A 23,563-nucleotide genomic window follows, 5' to 3' on the forward strand; every position below is an offset into this window, starting at 1 on the left:
GCGCTTGTCATCAGATGCCTGATTGCCCCTATGATCTCCCGTTCAGGGATTCCCTCCAAAGCCACAGCAACTAGGCAAAAGCACCCTGGCATCTTGGGGTCTCACGGTATAAAAACTCGGTGAGCCTCATCAGCCACCAACCCAGCCCAGGGTTCTTGCTGAATAGTTGTTTCTGGGCTCCCAACTACCCCCTCTCTGATGTTGAAGCCAGGAAGAAGCTTTTCCCCTGGTTCCAGCTGCAAGGAGGGACCCTTCTGGGAGCCGTCAAGAACCAACCATCCCTGACTGAGAAGGGCAGACATCCAAATGGTGGCACCTCCACGTGTCAGGTAAAGAGCTTTTCATACATTATTGCCAGATTTCATCACAACCTTATAATGGAAGTAAACTTACCCCCAATTTACAGGGAGAGATCTGAGGTTCAGAGATGGTAACATCCATAAGGTGAAACAGTCAGCGAAGGACAAAGCTAAGAACAAAACTCAGGTCTGTCTGACTTAGAATCCTACCTGCGCCACCTTGTTCATACCACACAGCCAGGCTGTATTTTGTGAGCAAAGCTTCAGGTGTGTCTTTACAAGGATGGGGAGAGGCCAGGGGGTGGTGCAAGGAGGAGGTGGGTCTGCCAGGAAGTCGAGAGACTCAATCCATCCCCTCAGCCCCTGACCAGGCCCACCCACTGAGGCAGGCGGCTGCCTGGGTGCTGTGTGGAGGTGTGTTCAGGATGAAGTCTATAAATACATGTTGACAGTTGAGCTCCCTAAGTTAATCAGTGAATTAATGAAAGGCAAACAATGGGCATAAGTTGGAAACATTGGATGGTGCTCAAGCACATCAAAGAACCAGCTTTGGTATTAGACATGGGACAAGTTATCTAAATTTTGTGAGCCTTACCTTCCTCATCTGGAAAATAGGGATAATGGTATTTACCTCTGTTAACAAATCTCTCCGTACAACAGGGAAATTGAGAACTTAATGCTAAAAAAATGTTTGCAAACAGGGAGGCACAGCTCTTGGCTATGAACCAAAAACACACCACAAGGAAACAAGGAGAAGGGGTTGTTATTAGAGCAAAAGTTTCTGTTCAGATCCCCACACAGGTCCGTTATTTAAATGAGGGACGCAAGCCTGTGTAGTCCTGATTGGCCGATGCAAGCTGAAGCTGATTGGTTGATTTCCCAGCTCGGCAGCCGTGGCAGGACCACTTCAGGGACTGGCACCGCTTCGGATAATAGACTTCATTTTGTGACTCCTCCAAGGACACAGAATACGTGGGTAGCCTCTGGCCAATATGTGACTGTCCAGTTCCATTTCGTTTGGGCCTCAGTTAGCCTGACAGCATCCATAGTGTTTTCCGAGACAGCTGGATTTAGGGAAAGGCAGAACTCACTTGTTTTTTTCTTATTTTCACACCTCATAGGATTTTCGTGATGGTTAAATGACTCAAGTGTATGAAGTGCTTAGCATAGTGCCCAGCACATAGAGTGAATGCTCAGCTGTTTGTGTAATTCTTATCATTATTATTACTGAGGGGGATTATATCCCATTGGCACAAAGAACTCATGGAGACACGAGTGTGATTCCTTTGATTCCCATACCAGGCGCTCAGTCTATTCTGTTGTGATTCTTATTTCTCCTTCAAGTTAACCCTAGGAGTTTATTTTCTCCTTATTTTACCAGGAAAAAAAGTACTGGAGGGAGATTTGCCTGAACTTGAATACTGTAATCATGCACATGGAAATATGGTCGGTCTCTCTCCCAGGGCCCAGACACACACACACACCCTGAGCTGCAGGGGGACCCAGAAGGAAGGGGTCGCCAAGAGGACAAGGAGCCCTGTGGTTTGGCGGGTGTCCAGTGGGGGGAGCCAGAGAGTCACCATGCCTTGCTGACCATGGACAAGGGCTATCAGCTCAGCCAGGCGGGCAGGAGGCCCATCTGAGAGGCCGTGACAATCTGCCCAGCTTTCGGCCGGCTGTGCTTGGTTGTCTTTCTTTCTTTCTTTTTTTGTTTTTTTAATTCTGTTCTCCTAGAAGTGCACCTGAGTTAGTTAGATTTCTTCCATCAAAGAACAAGCCACAAAATAGAAATTCAAGAACAAAGGGTTAGAAATAGATCCTTCACTCGAATTTTCTTTTCCTTTATGGAATGTTTGCCTCCTGACTTTTAAAGGACGGGCAGAGTTTGTCCTGAGATTCTCACCTGGAAAGAACATTCCAGGGAAACATTTATATTTTGTATCCTCCTCACTGTGGGGAAAGGGCAGGTTAGTTTCCAGAAAGCAGCCGGTGTGCCCCTGTCCTCCGCACCCTCCACCACGTCCTGCAGCTCCTGGCTGGATTCTCACGCCGGTGCAGAGGCTGTGTGTCAAGGCTAAGAGAAAACCCCGCCCCGTCGCTAGGCACCAGAGGCCACTGTGAAGCAATTTACCCCTTGGCTTTTAGTTTTAAGTGACACTGTGTTGACTTTTTCCAGTTACAAGTCTTCCCCAAAATATTGCAGGGAGAGGGTAGGAGCTAAAAGAAACCCCACGGAGAGGAAAAGGATGACCTTGTGTGATGACTGCTGGGTAATACTTCAGGACAGCAGCGTGCAGAGGAGGCAAAGCTGTTGGCACCCTCTCGAGAACAGAGAGGGAGGGAGAAAGGGAGAGAGAGAGAAAGAGGGGAAGGGAGGGAGGGGAAGAGAGACAGACAGACAGACGTGAGGCGCAGGCTGGGGACCAGTTCCTCGCCTGCTTTGGCACTGGGGTCTGGGGTGGGAGGAGAAAGCCCGTGCAGATATGCAGAGTGGGGTTCTGAGTTCGGTGCCTCCCTCCTAGCACTATCTCCTCCTATGCACCCTCCCTTTTAATAGGGCTCAGCAAGGTTTTATCAGCCAGTGCCTTCTGCCACCAGGAGCCAGCAGGAGTGTGAGTACCCTCCTCATTTATATTCATTTCCAACTGCTCCTTGTTAGGGATTTGTCTTCTTAGTCCTCTCTCATTTTTGCTCCTTTCTCCTTTTCTTTTTTTGAAATGGAGAAATACGGTTCAGTCGGTCAGAACTGAGTAGAAGCAGCAATTCAGAGTTCTGGTAGACTAAAAAGCAATTTACCAGAGCCACAGGCTTCTTCCCGGGAGTTTGAAAGCAATGTCTTTGTTCATGATTTCTGAAACAGGGTGTGAGCAGCATCAGAACTCACTGTGGGTGAGGGGTTGCTCAAGGAGTCCACTTGATGTGCTAAATGCCTCTGAGTTCATCAATGCTGCCTAGGAGTTTCAAGTTATGTTCTTGAAATAAGTAAAGGTGGAGATGTATCAATATGACTCAAAAAAAAAGTGGGGTACTGGGAATGGCCCTTTCCAATTATGAATTATGGTTTTATTGACCTGTCTGCATGTGCTGTGCTGTCATGCCGAAGGGAATGTCTTTGATTTCCATCAGGAGAACCAGTTGGCCACACCGAAGCCACTTCAGCTTCCTTTCAGCTCCATGCTCTGGTGTGGAATTCAGACCTCAGGGCTCCTAGGTGTGGTGCGTTCCAAGGAGAGAGTGTTTTAATCAGGAGACAGGAATAGCTGACAACATTTTCTTTGTTTCTGATTACATGTTTAAAGAAAACTGAACACCTTCCACCACTTACAGTCAGAAAAGACCCAAAATAAAGATTTTTGTAAGTACCAAATAAATGTTAATGGTGAAAGTCTGCTTATTATATTTGAGCATGAATGTTTAAGTGCTTTCTTCTATATCTATATCCAAATTTTGTATTACTTTTAAAAGTGATCCTTGAGTCATAAAAACGTGGAGACGTTCAGTGTCTCCAACTGCACAAATTTCTAATAGATGCTGACAGTGGAATGAGTTTTATTTTGTATGATAAAATAGGGATATTGGTTGAATTGAAATTTTGATATTACCTTCTATTAGAAAGATGAGTACTGCTTCTCTCTGTTAGTGATCTGGGCTATGAAAAGTGCTTTCTGCCTTTTGCTGGATCCGCTTCCAGAGTATTTTGGGGATGTTAACGTCAGACCAGAAAGGCCTTGTGGATGTGTCAGTGATACCAGAGAGGAGGCTCACTTGTGAGGCACAGGTACATGTTTATTTGTCAGAGGAGGCACTGTGCCCAGCCAGGGCATGGGGTGAAGCTGGGATGGCAGGGCGCTTTGTTGCTGTTCACCTCCAGCCTCAAGGTTATTTCAAGGCAGCCATGAGGACAGGCTGTGTCTACCACATCCCCGAGCCCTAACCCCCACTGCAGAACCCCAGCATTCCAAGGCTGCTCCTTCACTGTTGCTTGACTTGAATAGAGCCTTGGGTGGCATTAATGTGCCTGGTTCCAGACTGAAAGACAAAGAACCAGCAGGGCTTATCGGTTTCATAAGACTGTCTCTGCTGAGTGACCTTGAATGGTCCCCACTCGGGACCTCAGTTTTCTCTTTTCTCTTCTATAAAATGGCTTGAACTATGTGCCCTCTAAAACCCCACCTCTCAAATGTTTCTGTCTCTTGGCTCCAAGAAAATGTTGTGTGTGATTTTGTTGGTGGGGGAAAGGCAGGAACCACACAGGGGCAGAAGGGGTAAACACTCAGGCTAAGGAAATGTGAGAAGCCCTGCTTGTCTCTTTCTTGCTTGCTTTTCTTTTTTTTTTTTAACAATGTATAAGATGAGAGTCCTACCACTGACTTTCTTAATTCTGTTCTTTGTCAAACAAAAACATACATAATGCAACCTTCAGACACATTTGTCTGGTACTTAATTAACCAGGTAGTATATGGATAAACACACACACACACACACACATGATTTTTTTCTTAAGACAAGTCAGTAATATTTCTCACAACTTTGGATTTTCAAATCAAGCTAGTAAAAGAAAGTAAAAATTAAATAAAAGGGGAAGAAAAAAGAAATACCATACATACAATTTCTCCGGGACTTCTGAAGAAAGAATGATTTCCTTGGATACAATGAAAGTTTAAATTAAAAAAAAGTTTACAAAAAGCAGCCACAGGTGTTGAATTCCACTAAGAATTGTTTATTGACAAGGGGATGTCCAATATTTAGCAATTCTCATTCAGACACAAGAAAAAGTGCTATTAGCAGTCTCTTAGCCTGGGCTTTTGTTGGGCACTGCAAGTGTGGCTGGTGCCTCATTACAGAACACGGAGCCCACATCGTGCCTCGACTTCTAACTTGTGAAGAACAGGATGAGGGAAATGGTTGCCTTGGTGTTGGTCCCCAAGAGGTCCCTAGCAGTTGGCCCGGCATCCGCCCCGGGGCCTTTGAAACAGGCTCCAAATCTTCCAGCCTCCTGCTAGTGGAGAAACAGCAGCAGCACAAAGTCCAAGTGGGGGTCTCCGCGCAGATGGTCTCCACCACTTTTTCCTCTGCTTTAAAATGAACATTCTCTGTCTGGAGTCAGCTCATTGTCTCCCTTTGCTGATGGAGCTCTGGATGGAGAAGTCTGCCTTCTCCGCTGGAGGTCTCTGCCTGGGGCCACATCTCCCCTCCCCAGGAACCCACTGGATGTGCTCCCCGCCCCCACCTCTCTCGAATTTCATGGGCTCCTCAGAGCCAGGGCTCGTCCTGCTGCTGATTCATGTATTTTTGCCCTTTGTCATGTATGGAGAGAAAGGAAGGATGAATGGACAGACTTTGATTGGCGGCGCTGATGACGCCCGTCCTGGTCCACTTTGGACAGACCCTTTTGGAAATAAAGCTGGTGAGGCAGCGCACAGAGGCGTCCCCCCGCTAACCCTGGCCCTGGCCGGCGGGCCGCCAGAACAGGTATGCCTCCCTCGTGCAGCCTCCGTCTCTGGGAACCTCAGCGCCTGCGCGCCAAGCTCTGCTGTGTCTTTTCTGCAGAGCCTGGGAAGTAGGGTCCTCACGCTCTGCAGGGCAGTACGGCTTAGGCTGAGCTGGATGCCTGGGTCTGGGTCCAGAAAGTCACACGGCACTCATCTCGGTTTAGACACCAGCCATTGAGCTGCAGAATTTTGATAACCATGGAAAAGCTTGGAAAAAGTAGTCTGGGTTTTTAACTTATCCTGCTTCTATCTTATGAGAGTTTCTTCCTTTTATTTTCTTTTACTGTCTTTTTAGCTGACATTTAACAGCTAACTTAGTAAATTTGAGAAGTTTGAGCAATAGTAGAGGTCCCTGCCCCACAGCCTTGCATCCCCTTCAGGATCAGGATGTGTGGATTCTTAAAGTTCCCTTAAGAAATGCAGAGTCTGGTGGAATAAAATTCTAGGGCAAACTACAAGTCGCTGGCTTCTCAGAACCAGTTCTCACGCCTGAGTTCCAGAGCAAGAAGCCAGGACTCTCAGGGGCTCCAAAAGTACACAGCAGTTCCCCCCAAAAGGCTCCTGGCTGGTTGGCAATGGCATCATCCATCTGCTCTGCTCATGAGAAGACCCCTCTCTCTAGGATTTGGTAGCCCTACAAGCCATCCCAGTATGTGGATACTGGAGAAGGCAAATCACAATAAGCTTTCTATATGTTGGGCTGTTGGTTCAGGAAAAAATAGTTTAGTCTTTATTTAACTTTGGGTGGCTCAGCAGGGAACTCAGGCCATTCAGGTTCTCAATCATGTTTGGCCCATGATAATATCAGGTTTTCTATCTGTATCTCCAAAATCTCTGAGGTGTTGGTATATTTTTAAAGCCTCTAAAATAAATAAATATAATGCTGGAAATTTTGAGAACATGATTTGTTCACCCTGGAATGTCCCAGATACCTAATGGTTTCTGTAGTTGACGGAAAATGCCCCTATAATGTTTTCATTCCATGTTGCCCCTGTGGGACCTCATCTACTCAGTTACAGAAACTCAAGACAGTTGTATTCGAGCTTCATGTTGCCTGGGCTGAAGCTTGGTGCCTCTCATAAGTTGGTAGGGCTTTGAAAATGGGTCACCTAGCTGAGGAAGGGGCTTGCTGAGCAATATTTTCAATTATGAGATTTAAAGGAAGTATGTGAAAATAAATAATAGCCATCACGTAGGTTATGAAACAAAAGGTGATTTATCATAATCACTTAATAATTTGAACAGTTTTACATGTTTAACTATGGGGCCAGCTGTTCTCCATATAAACTTAGTTTGGGTTCCTGGCCTCCAGCACTTTTCAATATAAGAATTTCTTAATGCAGAGGTTCACTGGCAGTCTCAATAAATGCTAGTGATAACACTATTTTGCCAAGACAAAATGAGCTTGGTCTATCTAGAATTCCTCGCATCAATAGCTTCTAATTTTTGTAATGATTAATGGTTGGCCATTGTTTAAAAGCAGGATGGTTAGTTGGGCAGTGAAATAATCCAATCAAAGTGTAACTGTTACTCAATAAAAAAATCAGTCTCCCACATTGATTTCCATACTGGGATTAGTAGAAGGCAAAACTCAAGTTAGGATTGCAAAAACTCAAAACTATAAAGGCATAGCTTTATCATCTGTTAATAGCTTTATTATCTGTTAAAGGCTATGGCAAATGAAACAATGATGGGGCCCAGAATAGCCGTGAGAACCCCTTATTCACAGCCTGGCCTCAGGAGAAGACGAGCTGGTTTATCTGCGTGGGTTTTGGGTATTTCCTTGGTCATGTCTTACGTGCCTGTGGTTTCCACGCTCCACATGTGTGCCCTCCGGAGTCTGATGGGGTTGTTGCTTCCCGCTTCACACTTACCTGGCTGCGCCCTCAGCTTTTCTCGCACTGTCAAGGTGTCTTCCTCCCCTTACTGACCTCTGGGCTTACATCACTGATATTCTTCTTTGGTATCTACCATCAACACCAGGAAACCTTCATTTGTGTCTGCAGGATGCCATTTGGGTAATGTTGGTGCCTTCCTCTTACACGTCTGCCATGAGAAGTGAAGGGTCTCTTGGGGAACACAAGTCACGGTTATATTGTTGGTAGTTTCCCGAGGCGTACTTGCTCTACTCATGCCCTGTACGTCCTTATGTGTGCAATTCTTAGATTACAACTCTGGCTTTCAAAAGCTTGGTCCACTTCCACCTTTCCCAGTTGCTATACCTTTGTGGAATATTATTCTTACCTGTTTTTAAACATTTAAATAACAAATTCCAAAAATAAAGAAAATCTGAGGCCATTGCTCGATGTGAGGACATAGTCAAAACCATCTCTGACTTAGAGAGTGTGCATGAGGAAGTTTTCTTAGACTGTGTCAAAACACAAGCTTTTAAAAACAAAACCATTTTTTGTAATGTAAAAATTTAATTTAAAAACACTGCTAGTCTTAGAAAGTAGCTGATTGGTCAGCATTAGTGAGTCCATTGTGTGACCTAATGTCTGTCTCCTTTAATTGGAGGCATGAAGTTTAAGTACTTGATCTTAGCTCTTTCTATATTATTGTTTAATTTGTTATGTTATAATTGACTATTTTTCAGTCTTTTCCACTAGACTTTTTGAATACAAGATGTAGATGCTCAACAAATATTTGTTGAACTAGAAACTGAGCCCTATGAAATTAAAGACCAGAACCTTCTCATGGTAGCATTAGACACAGTGATGACAAAATTCATATAGGATTTGGGTTTGGGTAATAATCTCTGTGACAATATTTCAAGAGGGAAATGGTACTTTCTTAGTCCTGTGGGTCCAGATGAAGCGCTTTTAAACTCTTCCTCTGTGGCTACTGTGACCAAACCCAATCTGAAGCTCTCTGCACTAGGATATTTATGAGCTCTGTTCTTTCCGCAAGGAGTCGGAGGAAGAGACAGCCATGGAGGACAGCCCCACTATGGTTAAGCTGGACCAGGGTGAGAATCAGGTTTCACCATGTCGAGGGAGAAGGTGCTTCCCCAAGGCCCTCGGCTATGTGACCGGGGATATGAGAGAATTTGCCAACTGGATTAAAGGTATTTATGTTTCCATCCCTTGGAGGGATGGGAGAAGTGGCTTTGGGGAAAATGGTTTGCTGGTTCTGCTCATTTCTTTAGTTATATTCTTCTACCATCGATCTATCTCTTTACTCTCTGTTTTTTAAATTCTTATCTCCTAACCTGCAAAGCTCTTCAAATTTCTTTATGGAGATAGTGGTCATGGCCTGGGCCCTGCTCATATTAAAGGAAGGCACCTGGGTCTGTCTTGTAATTTCAGTACTTAAAAGCTGAAATTTTACTATTGGAAATTCATTCCTTTGGCTTAAAAGTATATTCCTCTGAATATTGTGAATAAGTGCACTGGGAAGGACAGTGTGGATTGAGCATAAAGAGAAACTGGTGCTTTCAAGGATCCGGGTGCCACTGAAGGGGAAAGGGTTCAGTGGGAAAAAGCTCTAAGGAGTATCAAAAATTAGTTTCCTCTTCATCAGAAGGTGAGCCTTGGACTTGTAAAGGAGCACCATTTGCCTGGCTGCCTCCTTAGCCCAGCAAATCTCATCTCTTCCAGACAAACCACAGGTGCTCCAGTTCGTCGACTGGGTTCTTCGTGGCCTATCCCAAGTGGTGTTCGTCAGCAACCCTATCAGCGGAATCCTGATTCTGGTGGGACTCCTGGTCCAGAACCCCTGGTGGGCTCTCAGTGGCTGTGTGGGAACAGTGGTGTCCACCCTGACGGCCCTGTTGCTCAGTCAGGACAGGTAGGCACAGCCATCCGGGCCTGCTCTAGGCACTTTTGGGAACATGGGAGCCAGCCGGTGACTTTGGGCAGCACTGATAAAGCCCCTCCCTTGCCAAAAGAAACCACCTTTACTCCGCAGTACTCTGTATTTGCCTTTAGTCAGAGGTCAGGGAATCATTTATAGCCTTTATCTCTTCTTTGATCATTCATTTAATCATTCTTCTTTAATGATTGATCAAGTATTTATCCACAGCATTTTGTTGGGGCAAAAATAGGTATGAGTTCATGACTAGGTCTTAGTGGCTTAAAAACCCCACTGATCCTATTATATCTGGTTTCCAGGCTTAGTTTAGCAAATGTATTCTTCATAGACAGTGCAAAGGTTAGCTGAGCTTCTGGAATGATGAACAGCCATAAATTCCAAGTTATCAAGCTCTGACTTAGGAAGTGTTAGTATGTCGTCTGAACTATGTGTTAGATTAAAAACAGTGTGTACTTTAGAAATTGACGTGTCATTGAAGAAGTGATGAGCTGACTCCCAGCAGAGGACTGGACAGCTCCTAACTAGTCATTCCTTTAGGAGCGATGCATAATCACCAGTAGATGGCCATTATTGACTCCCAGCAGAGGACTGGAGGGCTCCTGACTAGTCACTCCTTTAGGAGCGATGCATAATCACCAGTAGATGGCCATTATGCAACTAAGCTCATGTAACACTGTAAATCGCCCTAAGGAGCTTCTCAGGAAAGAGTCAGAAAATTCTCCACTTTCCCAACAGGTCCGAGGAGTTTGAGTTCTCTGTAGAGGGTGATTTTGTTTCTTAGGTTAAATCCTATTCCAATGCACGTCAAGAAACAGCCTGTCCAGTTTGGAGGTGTGGTCCAATGTGTGCCATATCAAATATTCCTTCACTGTTTTGCTCCCATGAAAGTTGACCCATTTTCCTTATCAGGTGTTATTTAGAAAACAAGTAATGCTTACATGTGATAGTTTTCAAATCTCTTTTACTTTCCTCAGTCCTAAAGGACCGTATTAAAATGGCAATCCTCTGTTTTAAGTGAATACATCTTCCTGTTGCTTTAACATTGGCATTCCACAGCTTGTAGGCATTGCAATTAATTTTTTGTTGACCAAACTCAGGCTTTAAATTCAAAGTCAGTTGTAGAGAAGAGAAGTTTTTGCATAGCTCTCCACTGTCATGTATAGTCCCAGTTTTGGAGGGCAGTATCACTTCCTGGACTAACCCAGTATAAATCACATCCTCTCCCACATGTCCCAGAGGATTAGTTAAGGAAAACAAAGCACTTTGGAGCAGGGAGGCCCCCCCTCCAATGCTCTCACCCAGGTGAATGTCACGTGACATCGTCTTGCTGTTACCCTGGTGACTCCTGCACCAGTTAAAGCTCTCCCACCACTCGGTGCCCCCTGCAGTGTGGCTCACTGTCTGCATCACCTCCCACTCAGCCCTGCACTCAACCTCACCCACTCACTTCACCATCTTCACACCGCAGACCCCCTCAGACTTCATCCTTGAATGTTGGCCCTTCGTGGTACCAGATGTTGCCACCCCTCAGAGCACTGGAGGGTTGGGCTTGTCAGCCTTGGGGCTTATTCTGTGGAAATCATTCTGCTGCTTACATGGGGCTATGGTTCCAAATAATGAAATGAGAACCATTTTGGCCAGGAGTAGAACCCTACCTATAAGACAACCTTTAGAAGTAAGGTTAAGTGTTGAGAAGCTAAAAGGGATGCAAGAAAGGATTAGATACAAAATATGCACATAATTAAATGCAAAGTAAAACAAAAGTAATTGTTTTTCTTTGCAATGACTTGGAAGTGTGCATTGGAGACAACAAAATGGAACTCCAGGAAGATTAAAATGTATGCTGTGCTGGAAGATTAATGTTCATAAGGTCACAGACACTATGAAAGTAAATTTACATTTCAACAGTCTTACATCTCTCACCAAGACAATCGGACTTAGGAAATGGTTTCATGTAAAAGTTCTGTTCAAGTCAGAGGACTTTAGTGATTTAAAAGAAATAACAACTTTCCAAAGGAAAGGCCTAAAGGAAGCAGAACGGGTTGCCTTGCTGATTTCCCCTTTCCTGCCCTAGATGCTAGAATTCTACCATAAACTATGATGCCTCTGCCGGGCGTTGTCCCATATGCACATCTGTATTTTGTCTCTGTATATCTTATTCTTTCATGTTTTTACTAGTATTTGGTGGCTATAGACTTTGAATTAAATTTCTCAGAATAATCTCATTATTTAATGTAAGTAAGATCTGTAAGTTACAAGTCTCATTTATGTGCAAATCCATGCTGTGCCTCTTGCCCACAGGTCCGCGATCGCAGCAGGGCTCCAGGGCTACAATGCCACCCTGGTGGGCATACTCATGGCTGTGCTTTCAGACAAGGGAAACTACTTCTGGTGGCTGCTACTCCCTGTATCTGCTATGTCCATGACTTGGTGAGTCGTATCTGGTTTTCAAAATGCCTTTTAAAAAAAATTGCAGGAGGAGGGAATGGGGAATTATGTTTTAATGGGTACAGAGTTCTAGTTTTTGCAAGATGAAAAATATTCTGTGAACAGATGGCCTTGATGGTTGTACAATAATGCCAATGTACTTAATGCCACTGAACCACACACTTTAAAATGGTTAAAATTGTAAGTTTTATGTTATGTAATGCAGTTTTTAGAAAAATAATTTTTTTAAAATTTAGATTCAAGTTATGTCTATTGGAAACAGAAAGCATTAAAATACATGGATGCATAGGGCTCTCCACACACACCTCACCACTCCCTGCCACAAGATTCTGTGGCAATTGAAATGGGGTGTTGCCTGAGAATTGGCAGTTTGAAAGGCTCCCAGGGGGTTCTAAAGTACAATCAAAGTGCTTTGAGAACCACTCCCTGCAACAGCGGGTCCCTAAACCTGCACATTCACTGAATAACCTGTGGTTGCCTCTCGTTGGGAGGGAGGGGCGTATGGTCACATAGTGTGCACAGGGAGCTGTAACCATGTAGATAGTGTTATATTTCGTATGTCTTACATACTTCACAACTATCTTTAAAACCTGGATTTTATAACTCACTGTGAGAAACCCCAGAGTATCGTTTTCTCAAAGCCAAATAAGCTAAGAATTGATTGTGGACTTTATGCAAGCATTATTCTTGAACAGGATTTATCCCAGGTGTGCTTGGGGTTTTTATCCTGGGAAAAGTTTGCCAGCCCAGCACCTCAGGAACATACCTGCTGATGAGCAAAGTGATTCGGCCTGTCAGCCTGGCTCTTCACACCATATTCTTCATTATGTTCTGTTGTTGTTTCTAGTCCAGTTTTCTCAAGCGCATTGAACTCCGTCTTCCACAAATGGGACCTCCCTGTCTTCACTCTGCCCTTCAACATGGCATTGTCAATGTACATTTCGGCCACAGGGCATTACAATCCGTTCTTTCCAGCCAAATTGTTCACACCTGTAACCTCGGTTCCCAATGTCACCTGGACTGACCTCAATGCTCTACAGGTGAGATACACTATCTTCTCACATCTGCACCCACCTGGCTCTGGAAGATGCCCAGGGTCCTTGTGGGTAATTGTTCATGGCATCAGAACCTTCTAGAGACTCCAGCTTCTGCCTTCATCTTGCCATCTAATGCATATGTTCTACTACAAAGTTTTGGGCTCTAAGGGCTTTTTAAAGTGACTATTTGGTCAAAGCTAACTTTTCCCCTCTTAAAATCTGCAGTGCTAAATCTACAGTCCAGATCCATTAGAAATCAGACACCCTGTTTCCAACTTGGTCCTTGGGTGGGTGGGTATGATGGGGGCCAGCCTCCAGCCCAGGGTTAAGCCCTCCATGACCTGCCTCCTCCAATCAAATGAACTTACTGTTAGATCCCATTACAGAACCTCTTTATTCTGTTCTTCTCATGGTAGATCTCAGAATACGTACAATAATTCAAGTTTCTCACGTTTTGGTAGGTCAGAATCATTGTTTTTTAGATACCAAAAGCTCCATCTCACACTCCCTAAATCATAATCTCTGGGGGTTTAGCCTAGGAAACTGTATTAACAAGCTCATCAAATAATAGTGATGTGGGCCAGTTTGAGGACTGTCATAGGACATATGCTATGTACCTCTTTACAGATGTGCATAAAGAGAGCACCATTTTAAAAATCCTGGCTAAACCAAGTCAAATTCCAACTCTTCCTATTTGTGTTTATTTAATAAATCTTTTTAAGGTTTCTTGATTATTCAAAATAAGAAAACATTTGAAATCAGAAGAACACCAAAGAAGCCTTACCTTTTTTTGACGTGCAGAAGACTGGCTTCCCCACCTTCAGGCTGTGGACCCCCTTTTGTGATCCTCTTTGCTGAGTGAGCAAAACATGAGGAGCTCAAGGAAACTCTTCTTCAGCTACTTGACCAGAAAATGACTGGGAGCACTTGGAAGGAACTCAGACCGAAAACCAAAAATGTATTACAACTACCCATGAAAAATAATGTTGTAAAATGATATTAATTGATCTACCTAAAACCTCACTGGCCAGTTTAGCTATTAGCCCCTGTAGCTCTTTCAATTTAAATGCAAAATTAATTACAATTAACTTAATTTAAAATTTAGTTCCTTACCTCCCTAGCCACATTTCAGGTGCTCAATAGCCACCTGCATTGGACAGCGCAGATACAGAATATTCCATCATCATGGAAAGGTTTATTGGGTGGTGCTGAGCTGGGAGAGTGGGGTCTCATTCTTCTCACCCTGAACTACTACCCCAGCATCGGCACATTTATCCCCAATCTCATGCTCCTGTCCTTGGCTACCTGGGGGATAGTTCTGCTGTCCAGTTCTGACATAAAATCCTAAGCAGTCTTTGCCTGTGTCAAGTGTCCTGTTCTACAAGAAACAGGAAATGCTCTTGTGTAGACTTGAAGATCCAGCAGGGCTGGAAGAATTGAGGGCCCATCTTAGAATATAATCAAACCCACAGTATGGTCCTGTGCCCTGAGCAGGCACCAGACCAATGTTTGCAGCCAGCATTAGACCCAGCCTAATGCATGAAGGGGAAGGACATCTCCTCCTGCCAAAACAGGGCCTCCCTGTATCAGAGGCACTGCCTCCCTTGCCAAAAGATACACCTATGACCTAGAGAAGAAGGGAGTGGGGGAGACGGGAGGTGGGGAAGGCATCTTTCCGTAAATGGCTTGGTCAAAAGGGAACACAGCTAATGCCATCCTGGCCACACCAATGGTGTTGTTATAAAGAATTATCATTTGCTGGCATGAATCAAACCCTGTACCTTTCTGAGAACTGCCATTCTGTGAACACATTAGCTGAATTCAAGCCTCAGCCAGAAAGTAGAATTCTGATGTTTACATGCATTCTTGTGTTTTGAGAACTGACAGTTGTTGATAATTGGAATAAGCTAAGGGTATCTTGGCTTAAATTAATACATGTTTTTGTTAACAACAGAAGTGTAAGTATGGTCTTGGTTCATGAGCTTGCTGATAATTGCTTCTGATTTGTGGGTAACATAACTCGATTTCAGGTCTCTGGCCTTAGCATTAACCACCAAGTTGTGTGGGAATAATGATATTACTACTGACCCTAGGGAGACATTGATGTACTAGCCTCAGAGCTGATGGACAGTTGAAAGCCACAGAAGTGTAAGCTGTGGTCTCTGCCATCCTCATCAGGTGGTGCAGCCAACCTCACCATGAGGGTAGTGACACCGCCCTGTGCTTATCAGCAACCAAAGCCGAGTGTCGGGGCAAAGGCAGCGCCCGGGGGTGAAGGGGTCTCACCAGGGAAGGGCTTGGCCTGCACCAGGGAAGGGCTGGGTGCCTCTGAGGATAAAGCAGAAGAACAAAGGAGATTTATCTGTAAAGAGAAGATTTTAAAAATTAGTAACACTGACCATAAAGATAAGATATGCTCAATCTAACATGACTTTGTGGGTGTCCTGTGCGTTTCTGGTCAGTTCTTTCAACAGCCTCATTTTCTAAATCATTTTTGCAGTTACTGAAATCCCTGCCTGTGGGTATTGGTCAGATGTTTGGCTGTGACAATCCATGGACAGGGGGCATCTTCCTCTGTGCCATCCTACTCTTCTCCCCGCTCATGTGCCTGCATGCTGCCATCGGGTCCTTGCTGGGCATTGCAGCCGGTAAGCAAAACCCTCATGACCAAAGACAGAGCACTCCTCTGCCCCCTGCACTCCAGGCCTTTCTGCTTCTAGGGGACCAGAGGGAGCTGCTTCCCCCACCCCCAGACTCCTTCCAGAGCATCTGGACTTCAATCCACAGCCTGACCCATCCTGTCTTACCTAATAGGACTCAGTCTTTCAGCTCCGTTTGAGGACATCTACTCTGGACTCTGGGGTTTCAACAGCTCTCTGGCCTGTATTGCCATTGGGGGAATGTTCATGGCGCTCACCTGGCAAACCCACCTCCTGGCTCTCGCCTGCTGTGAGTATCCCGGGCCTCTGAGGGAAAGGTTGCTTGAGATCGAAGACAAACTGTAAAAAAGGACTGTGTGAGAAACTAGGACTGGGGCTCCAGTCAGGACCTCTGCCCTCTGAGTGTGTGACATCCCCTCCTGGGAGAAGTGCAGTCTGCCTGGTGCTTGTGCGAACCAGGTCTCACTGGTCACCGAGTGAAGTCTCATTAGTTATTGTGAAGACAGCACATCCAGTTGAGTCATAGTAACCATTTTACAGATATGTTGGGGCATAGAACCTGGACTTGTCCTGTGTTTTCATGCTAATCGTTTGACCCAAGAAACTAATAAGAAATAATTCAGGCTAAATACAGAGCCATTCCCCCTGGCGAATCAGTAGGATTACACGTGACCCTTTGAGAAGCACATTAACCCAGCTGTTCTCAAACCTGGGTGTGCATCGGCCTCACTTGGAAGACTTATTAAGACACAGAAACCGCTGGGCCCCACCTCTGGCCCCTGATTCATCGCTAGAGGTAGGGGAGGGTCTGCCCAGGTCTGGATGGCACTGGCGCTCTCGGTCTGTGGACCACATTTTGAGAGCTGCTGTGTTAATCCTTTCTAACCCCCGTGCTCTAGCCAGACTCAGCCTCTCACAGCTAGAAGGGGTTCTGGGCATCTCCACACCAACTCGTGGGGTCTGAGGCCGGAGAGAGAAAGTGATGTGCTGAAGGGCATCCAGTTAGGGCTGAATGCAGACCCAGAACCCGCATTTGCTGACAGCTCCATAGTTACACCCACTGTACTACTCTGCTTCCCTTTAGCGGCCTTCAGGCCTTTGGGTAAAAACAGATCTTATGTGATTTGGACTTGAAAAGCTAATGGGTGTCCCAGGCCATTGTAAGGGGAGGCTTTTTCACCCAGAGCCTGTGGTGTCTAATTCAATACAAGTAAAAGTATCTAAGAGAATGTGCTAGAGTGAAGGGGATGACTCTCCCTGGAGACAAAGGGGTGGTAGGATAATGGAATGGGCAGAATTATTTCTAACCTTATGGAAATATTTGTCTAGAGTCAGTTTATCACCAGAGTAATCAATCCAAGGTATCCAGGCTGCTATTAAATGGTGGACCATATAAATATATACACACGTATATACACAGTGGAATACTTCTCAGCCATAAAAATGAAGAATATTCTGCCATTTGCAACAACATGAATGGACCTGGCGGTGTTATGTTAAGTGAAATAAGTGAGACAGAGAAAGACAAATACTATATGATCTCACATGTATAATCAAAAAACAAACAGAAAAACCCAGACTCATAGATACAGAGAACACATTGGTGTTTGCCAGAGGGGAAGAAAGTTGAGGAAATGCGGAGTAAAATGGGTGAAGGGGATCAAGAAACACAAGCTTCCACTTATAAAATGAAGAAGTCATAAGGATGTGATGTACAGCACAGTCACTATAGTCAGCAGTGTGTTAACCTTGTGCGGTGACAAATGGTAACTAGACTTCCAAGGTGAGCATTTCAAAATGTATGCAAAGGTTGAATTACTACGTTATACAAATTAAACTAATATAATATTGTGTGTCACTTATACTTCCAGTAAAACCAAAAAAAAAATTTTTTTAATAAAATAAAACAGCAGGTCATGGGTCAGACAGAATTTAGAATGGATTCCTGCACTGGGCAGGAGGTGGGGTAGGACCAAGAATTTCTAAGGCCTCATTCAGTGGTCATTTTCTGATCCTGTAGCAAGGCTAACAAAACTCTGCTTGCTGTGGTATTGCCATCCACAAGCCATTTTGTCAATTTCTTTATAAGCTGCACAGCTATTTCACCGAATAGCCCTGTCAAAACTTTTTGCTCATTTTCCCTTATGTGTTCACAAACTTCAGGCAAAGAAAACTACAGACAGATTGTGTGGCCACCTGGGCTCAGTGGGGTTAGCATCTTTATTCTGAGATGAGTCTGAGGTTTCAGACCTTTATTTGGGGTGAATACCTTTATTTTTCTGTATTGGTAGTAGGAGAAGATACATATTAAACACTCATGATACAACACAGACAACACAAGGAAGAGCTAGGGTTTTAAAAGCATCAGGTCAGAGGTGGTTCCTGAGCAAAGAGTGTTACAGGCGAGGGCAGAAGCCGGGTGAGTGAGGGAGAGCCCATGGGAGTCCAGGGGGTGGTTGGAGCGGAACAAGGCGACACCCGTGGCACAGCACCCCCTGGGGGGATGGCACAGCTCAGGGTCATCGGGAAGCACCTCCTGGAGAAGACTTTTCTGCAAGTCCTAAAAATTGAGAAGAGGCATTCTAGCTGGCAGAGAGGGAGGTCCGGGCCAGCACAAGGACACCTGAGCAAGTCCTACAGCTGAAACAAGAGCTGTTTCCAGCCCAGGAACTGTTGATGAGGCTTGGCAGACCACGGAAAGGGATGAAGCCAAAGATGTGTGCACGTGAGCCTCTCCAAAGCAGGGATACCTTCCTTACTTTCTCTCTTACAGGCTCATTGCTCAAGATGAAACACAAAAGTTCCACCCATATCGGGGAGTATAAAGCAGAAGGTGAAAATACTCCATCCTACTCCCTAGATATAACTTTTTTGCCTCCTCTTTTGAGGACCCTGTGACTACACTGGGTTCACATAAATAATCCAGGATAATTTCAAGATCTTTAATTTAATCACAGCTGCAAATCCCTTGAGACATCGTCACAGGTTCTGGGAATGAGGGTGTGGATGTCTTCGGGGCCGTTTTTCTGCCTATCTCACCTACTTTCCTGTAGCTAGATCAGATTTTCTTTTCTGGTGTAGCGTAACAGTAGAGGCAGTATATATTGAACTACTCAAAAGTCCAGACTCTGATACCAAAATCCCAGCTCTGGCAATTTGAATTTCAAAAGATGCCAAGTTCACTTCCACAAAGGCCAAACCAATTTCCCCAGCCCCCGCCGGTGGGTGAGAGTGCCTGTTCCATCCACACTGGGTACCATCTGTCTTTTTCCTCTCTAGACATAGCTTTGAGACAGACCCCCAGCCCCCCTTATAAAGCAAACCTCCCATGTAAAACACCAAAGCAAATTTTAACTTTCCATATCACCCTGGCACTGCCAAACAAAAGACTAACCTTGTCAGCCAATGTAAATAAATAACAGACATTTATCACAGAGCTGCTCTTTTATTAGTTCAACGGCTTTATCAGGAAGAGGACTTGAGAAAATCTGGCAGAGCCAGGCAATGCTGCCCGCCCCGCCTCTAAGGCGGAAACTGCGTGGCCAGGGGATTCCTCTGCTGCGTTGTTTTATGAATGCAAACTGTAGGTGCATTTGTATTTCTTTTTCATGGCTCGGTGGTCATAGGAGGACAGGGTGGTCTGTTGGGATGCACATTGTCTATGAAGAGCTGAAATCCATGCAGCCTTCCCTTCTGCACTCAAGGGCCTTTTCTCTCCCTCGGCTCCCCAGAACCCTGCCACTTACCAAGTGTTGTTCTCTGCTCTTTCTCTGCAGCCCTGTTCACTGCCTACCTCGCAGTCAGCATGTCCAACCTGATGGCTGTGGTGAGTTTGCTTTCATCTCACTTTCTCATCAGCATGTTCGGTCAGTTTTCAGTGATAAGTAAACCCCCCTGAAGTCCACCTGGGGAGTGCCCTGGGGCAGGTCCATGACTGTGAGAGCCACCACTTTCCATCTCCTGGACCTGCCCATCCTCACTCAACTTCCTGCATCACAGTAAATTTTAGTCCAAACTACAACTGCCAGGCTTGCTGAAAATATCAGATTGCTTGATTTAAAGAAGTGGAACTTAGGCTGCATAACATATTATCAAGTTCATACTCAGAGTGTCAAGTTGACTTTCCCCCTTAAGGATATCGTGTCTTCCGAAGGACCTTTTCTTTCACTCAAACAGAAAGCCAGGACTATGTAGTAGTTGAGAAGTCAGGAAATGGAGGAAAGGATAATTGGTCAAAGACCCAGATGGTTATTTTTCTTTTTTTTAATCAAGTCAGTAACATCTCATATACCTTGTCTTTTTTTAAATCCCCACTGATTAATCGGAATATTCAGACCCATGTCCTGACTGAATTATTTAACAGGCAAAATCCTTGTCCTTCCTTTTAGCACTGCCCTGCCCATTGACCTTCTCCTTCCCATCCCCTCAGGACTCAGTATCCCCAACTGTTTGAGGGTCCTCCATTTCCCCCTGTCCTGAATTTTTTCTCTCTTCGTCACCCTCCATGGCAGATGATACAAGGCTAGTTTCTGATACCTCATTCCATGCTGATGTGGTCATGGCTGCTAATGGGTCACACAATCAAAAGCACATAGAGTTCATCTCGGAAGGTTCTTTCTGAAAACATAATATCTTTATGGCAGAAAGCCAGAGCCCCACTATGGGCATGATGGGGAGAATATTAGAACAATGGGGCCCTTCCCATCCCAACAAAGGTTCACAGACATTGGTCCATGGGCCAGGATTGGGCAGGCTACAAAACAGCATAAGTGAGGGAGATTTTGAAAAATACGGATCCTGAAGCCCTGTGCCTAGGATCTTGTATGATGCTTATGCATGTACATTTGTTTCAACTCTTCCAGAGAATTCTGATGTGCAGTCGGGTCTGAGCACCATCACACCCCAGGGGTCCATGCATAGGGCCAGACCTAACCAAGTACATGGCGTGTGCTCAGAATTGCATAAGTTGCCATGGACAGCACAAAGGGACTTACCCTCAAGAAGCTTAGAGTCTGTTTGAGAGATGGAATAAAAAGAAGTAAAGCAAATAGAGTCCACTACCTAGTCTGGGTGGAAGTCAAGAGGAGAGAGGTTGCCATGGGCTGAGCTAATCAAAAAATGCATATGTGATGAATGGTTAGGAGCCATTGGTGGTTTGCTAAGTGTCATCTCTGTGTGCCAGGCATCGTCTTTGCACAGATGATGTAGGAAGTCTGAATGTAGGATAGGAAAGGAAAGATATATAAGATAGAGATATAACTGACCATTAGGGATCTCACTGCTAAATAGCCTGAGATCTTAGACTCTGCCTTTGTGGGCATAAGCAGAGTCCAGAGCAACGCCCTAGTGATGTGTCCCCCTGGGCTGAATAAGAACAGAGAGAAGGGTGGTACGCTGTGCAAGCAGCTCCGCGACAGGATCTCCAGTGAGTGTGTGGCTTGTCTCTTCTTCCTCAGGCCGGATTGCCGTCTTGCACATGGCCCTTCTGCTTGGCCACACTGCTGTTCCTCTTGCTGGCCACGAATAACCCCAACATCTACCGGATGCCCCTCAGTAAAGTCACTTATCCTGAAGAAAACCGCATATTCTACCTGCAAGCCAAGAAAAAAGGAATGGTGGAAAGCCCTTTGTGAGAGCAGCTCCCATCCACAGCCATGGTCGCGAGTCATTTCTGACTGACTGCCAGTGTCTCAGCAAACTGTTATTTTTCACTAGTAACAACTTTTGTACTAACGCCTCAGTGATCTGTCCTTACGCTCATTTTGTATTTTTCTTTTAGATTCCAGGAACGTTCTCAAACATGCGAGTGACATGTCCAGATGACATGCTCCGTCTATGAACTGTAATCTCTAGTGGGGCCTTGGCACTAACACTGTGATATATTGTAAAGCCAAAATGCTCCAACGGAAGAGGCAGTCAGACCAGAGCAAACTATTGATACTTACTGATATTCTTGGTGTTTAGTTGGCTACATGATGTTAACAATATTAAAAATTAAGCTCTGTAAACCAACTAAGCCTTAAGTGAATGGAATTCATGGTCGCAAAATCAAAATCAATGCAGAATTCTCAGATAAGCAGTTTGACTTGTTTAAAATCAATGCAAGTTACACACAACAGGCACAGCAAGCACTGTAAGGGTGCCAGCTGATCACGGCTCTGGCTCATGGGCTCCTCAGCAGGCCCGCCTCAATGTTGCCCATGTCTGTGCCATTCTCTTATAGATGGTAGTGTTTTTCTCAGGCTGACGGAGCTTCAGGAGAAAAGGATTCTATCAAGCCAAATTATTCCATATTCTCACTTTTCTTGGATGTTACAAAGAATTTGTTAATGTAGAGTTTATTATCTCTTATGAATGGATTTGTTTTCAGTGAGGTAAAATAAGGGGAAGCTCCTGGCTTAACCAATTCCTACATATTAAAGAAAAGTTATGTTTTTATAAAATACTCAGCATAGTTATTTTTACTTGAATCCTCAAATTAATTCTGTAAATGCCACAAATGCACAGAATCAAACCATTAACACCTGAGGGTCCTAGAAAGCCATGTCTTCAGTTCATTAGAGGATGTCTTAGATGTTATAAAGACTGACTAACAGTTAAGGTCAAATTGCTTCTAGGTATTAAGAAGTTGTTGAATTTCTTACTTTAAGAATAAATTCGTTATTTTCTGAACACTCACAATATTCTCACTCAAAAACCAACGATATTTGAACTACCAAAAGGAAATACAGGTAAAGGATTCTCCTGGGGTTTCTATTTGTTTGTTGTTAATTAACAAGTTACCAGTCCTACAAAGATCCTGTAACCAAACATGCTGAAGATGGTGATGGAAAGTTATGTTCATGACCTTCCACCTCAGAATGTCTCCATTCAGGATTTTTGCAGATTCAGGAAGTGACACTGTGGGACTCTAAAGCCTAAAGGTTTTCTCCTCTTGGGTTTGCAGTGCTCAGTGTAAAATACATAGTTTGATGAATGAATAAATAGAAGGGAAGTAAGTCTACAAATATTTTAGGGAGAAGTTCACATCTTCCTTTACTCAGGAAAACATTGTTCCAATTTTGAAAACCCTGTGACTAAAGCCTTTTGAAACCATGAATTTGCAGCTGTCGTGTGTATTCCTGTGGAAAAACTAAAACTTCAGTGTTTGAACTGAAATCTCCCTCATTAGGGAATTTGTGAAATAAGAGTTGAGTGCAGGTGGAGAGGGAGACAGAACACCAAGACAACCCAAGGCTTACCAGGCGGGAAGAGCCTGGGATGGCGGAACCCGGGGCCTCCAAATGGCTCTTCAGAATGGAGCCTAGGGGGCTAATTACACCTGCTCTCCTGCACTCACACAGACTTGTAAATAGGAACATTTAAAAGCCTTTGTACGTTGTCTAATTTAAATGGCATTAGTTTTCTCAAGCTATTTTTGTTACTAAGTATTATTCTAAAATTGAGTATTTTATTTGTTTTCTTAGCAAGCACTAGTATTCTTTCCTATTGTCTGTATAACAAATCTCCATGTAAGAATACGAATAAATTATACTCACAGCTCAGTTTTGTGTAAATTTTGTTTAGAAGTCATATATGCCTTATAACTGCTTATATTTTGAAGAGCTAAAATCCTTATTCCTTTCTTGGTAATAGCACCAGATGTAGTTAGGCAAACTGTGTTCAGTTTCAGTTTATGAGCCCATCCCCTTGGGTATCCTCTCAGCTACCCGTTGTTCTCCCCTCTCAGGAATGAGAATGGATTACTGAGGACTGTTACAGATGTTCAGGTCATGGTCCTAACACTCTGAGGCGAATACCCCAAGAGCAGCTCC

The 23,563-nt window shown here is 44.4% G+C and overlaps 1 protein-coding gene and 1 long non-coding RNA gene across 8 annotated transcripts in view; one reads left to right on the forward strand and one right to left on the reverse strand.

The window, feature by feature from the left end:
• The window catches only part of LOC140843436 (uncharacterized), a 92,036-nt gene extending 90,970 nt beyond the window's left edge, over positions 1 to 1,066 (reverse strand). The window contains exon 1 of the long non-coding RNA XR_012121208.1: positions 394 to 1,066. This is a non-coding gene — a long non-coding RNA (uncharacterized lncRNA). The remainder of the gene's footprint in view (positions 1 to 393) is intronic.
• Positions 208 to 23,293, forward strand: LOC108407526 (urea transporter 1). Of its 7 annotated transcripts, none has more exons than XM_037017005.2 (11): positions 208 to 329; positions 3,599 to 3,654; positions 5,614 to 5,771; positions 8,702 to 8,858; positions 9,391 to 9,580; positions 11,906 to 12,034; positions 12,900 to 13,092; positions 15,590 to 15,737; positions 15,904 to 16,038; positions 19,526 to 19,575; positions 21,206 to 23,293. In XM_037017005.2, the coding sequence occupies exons 3-11, from the start codon at positions 5,625 to 5,627 to the stop codon at positions 21,380 to 21,382; spliced, it is 1,326 nt and encodes a 441-aa protein (XP_036872900.2). In that variant the 5' UTR covers positions 208 to 329; positions 3,599 to 3,654; positions 5,614 to 5,624; the 3' UTR covers positions 21,383 to 23,293. The 7 variants fall into 7 exon arrangements, with proteins under 7 accessions (XP_036872900.2, XP_036872913.2, XP_017532411.2 ...); XM_017676921.3 differs by lacking the exon at positions 208 to 329 and adding an exon at positions 2,702 to 2,911; XM_073212977.1 differs by lacking the exon at positions 208 to 329 and adding an exon at positions 3,940 to 4,077.
• Positions 23,294 to 23,563: the final 270 nt, after the last annotated feature.

Source organism: Manis javanica, chromosome 9, assembly GCF_040802235.1.
Source record: "Manis javanica isolate MJ-LG chromosome 9, MJ_LKY, whole genome shotgun sequence".
NCBI classification, from domain to species: Eukaryota; Metazoa; Chordata; class Mammalia; order Pholidota; family Manidae; genus Manis; species Manis javanica.

Coding starts and splice junctions, on each gene's coding strand:
- LOC108407526 (XM_037017005.2), top strand. CDS start 5,625: ATGAATGGACAGACTTTGATTGGCGGCGCTGATGACGCCCGTCCTGGT. Junction 5,772..8,701: donor CCGGCGGGCCGCCAGAACAG/GTATGCCTCCCT, acceptor TCTTTCCGCAAG/GAGTCGGAGGAAGAGACAGC. Junction 15,738..15,903: donor CTTGCTGGGCATTGCAGCCG/GTAAGCAAAACC, acceptor CTTACCTAATAG/GACTCAGTCTTTCAGCTCCG.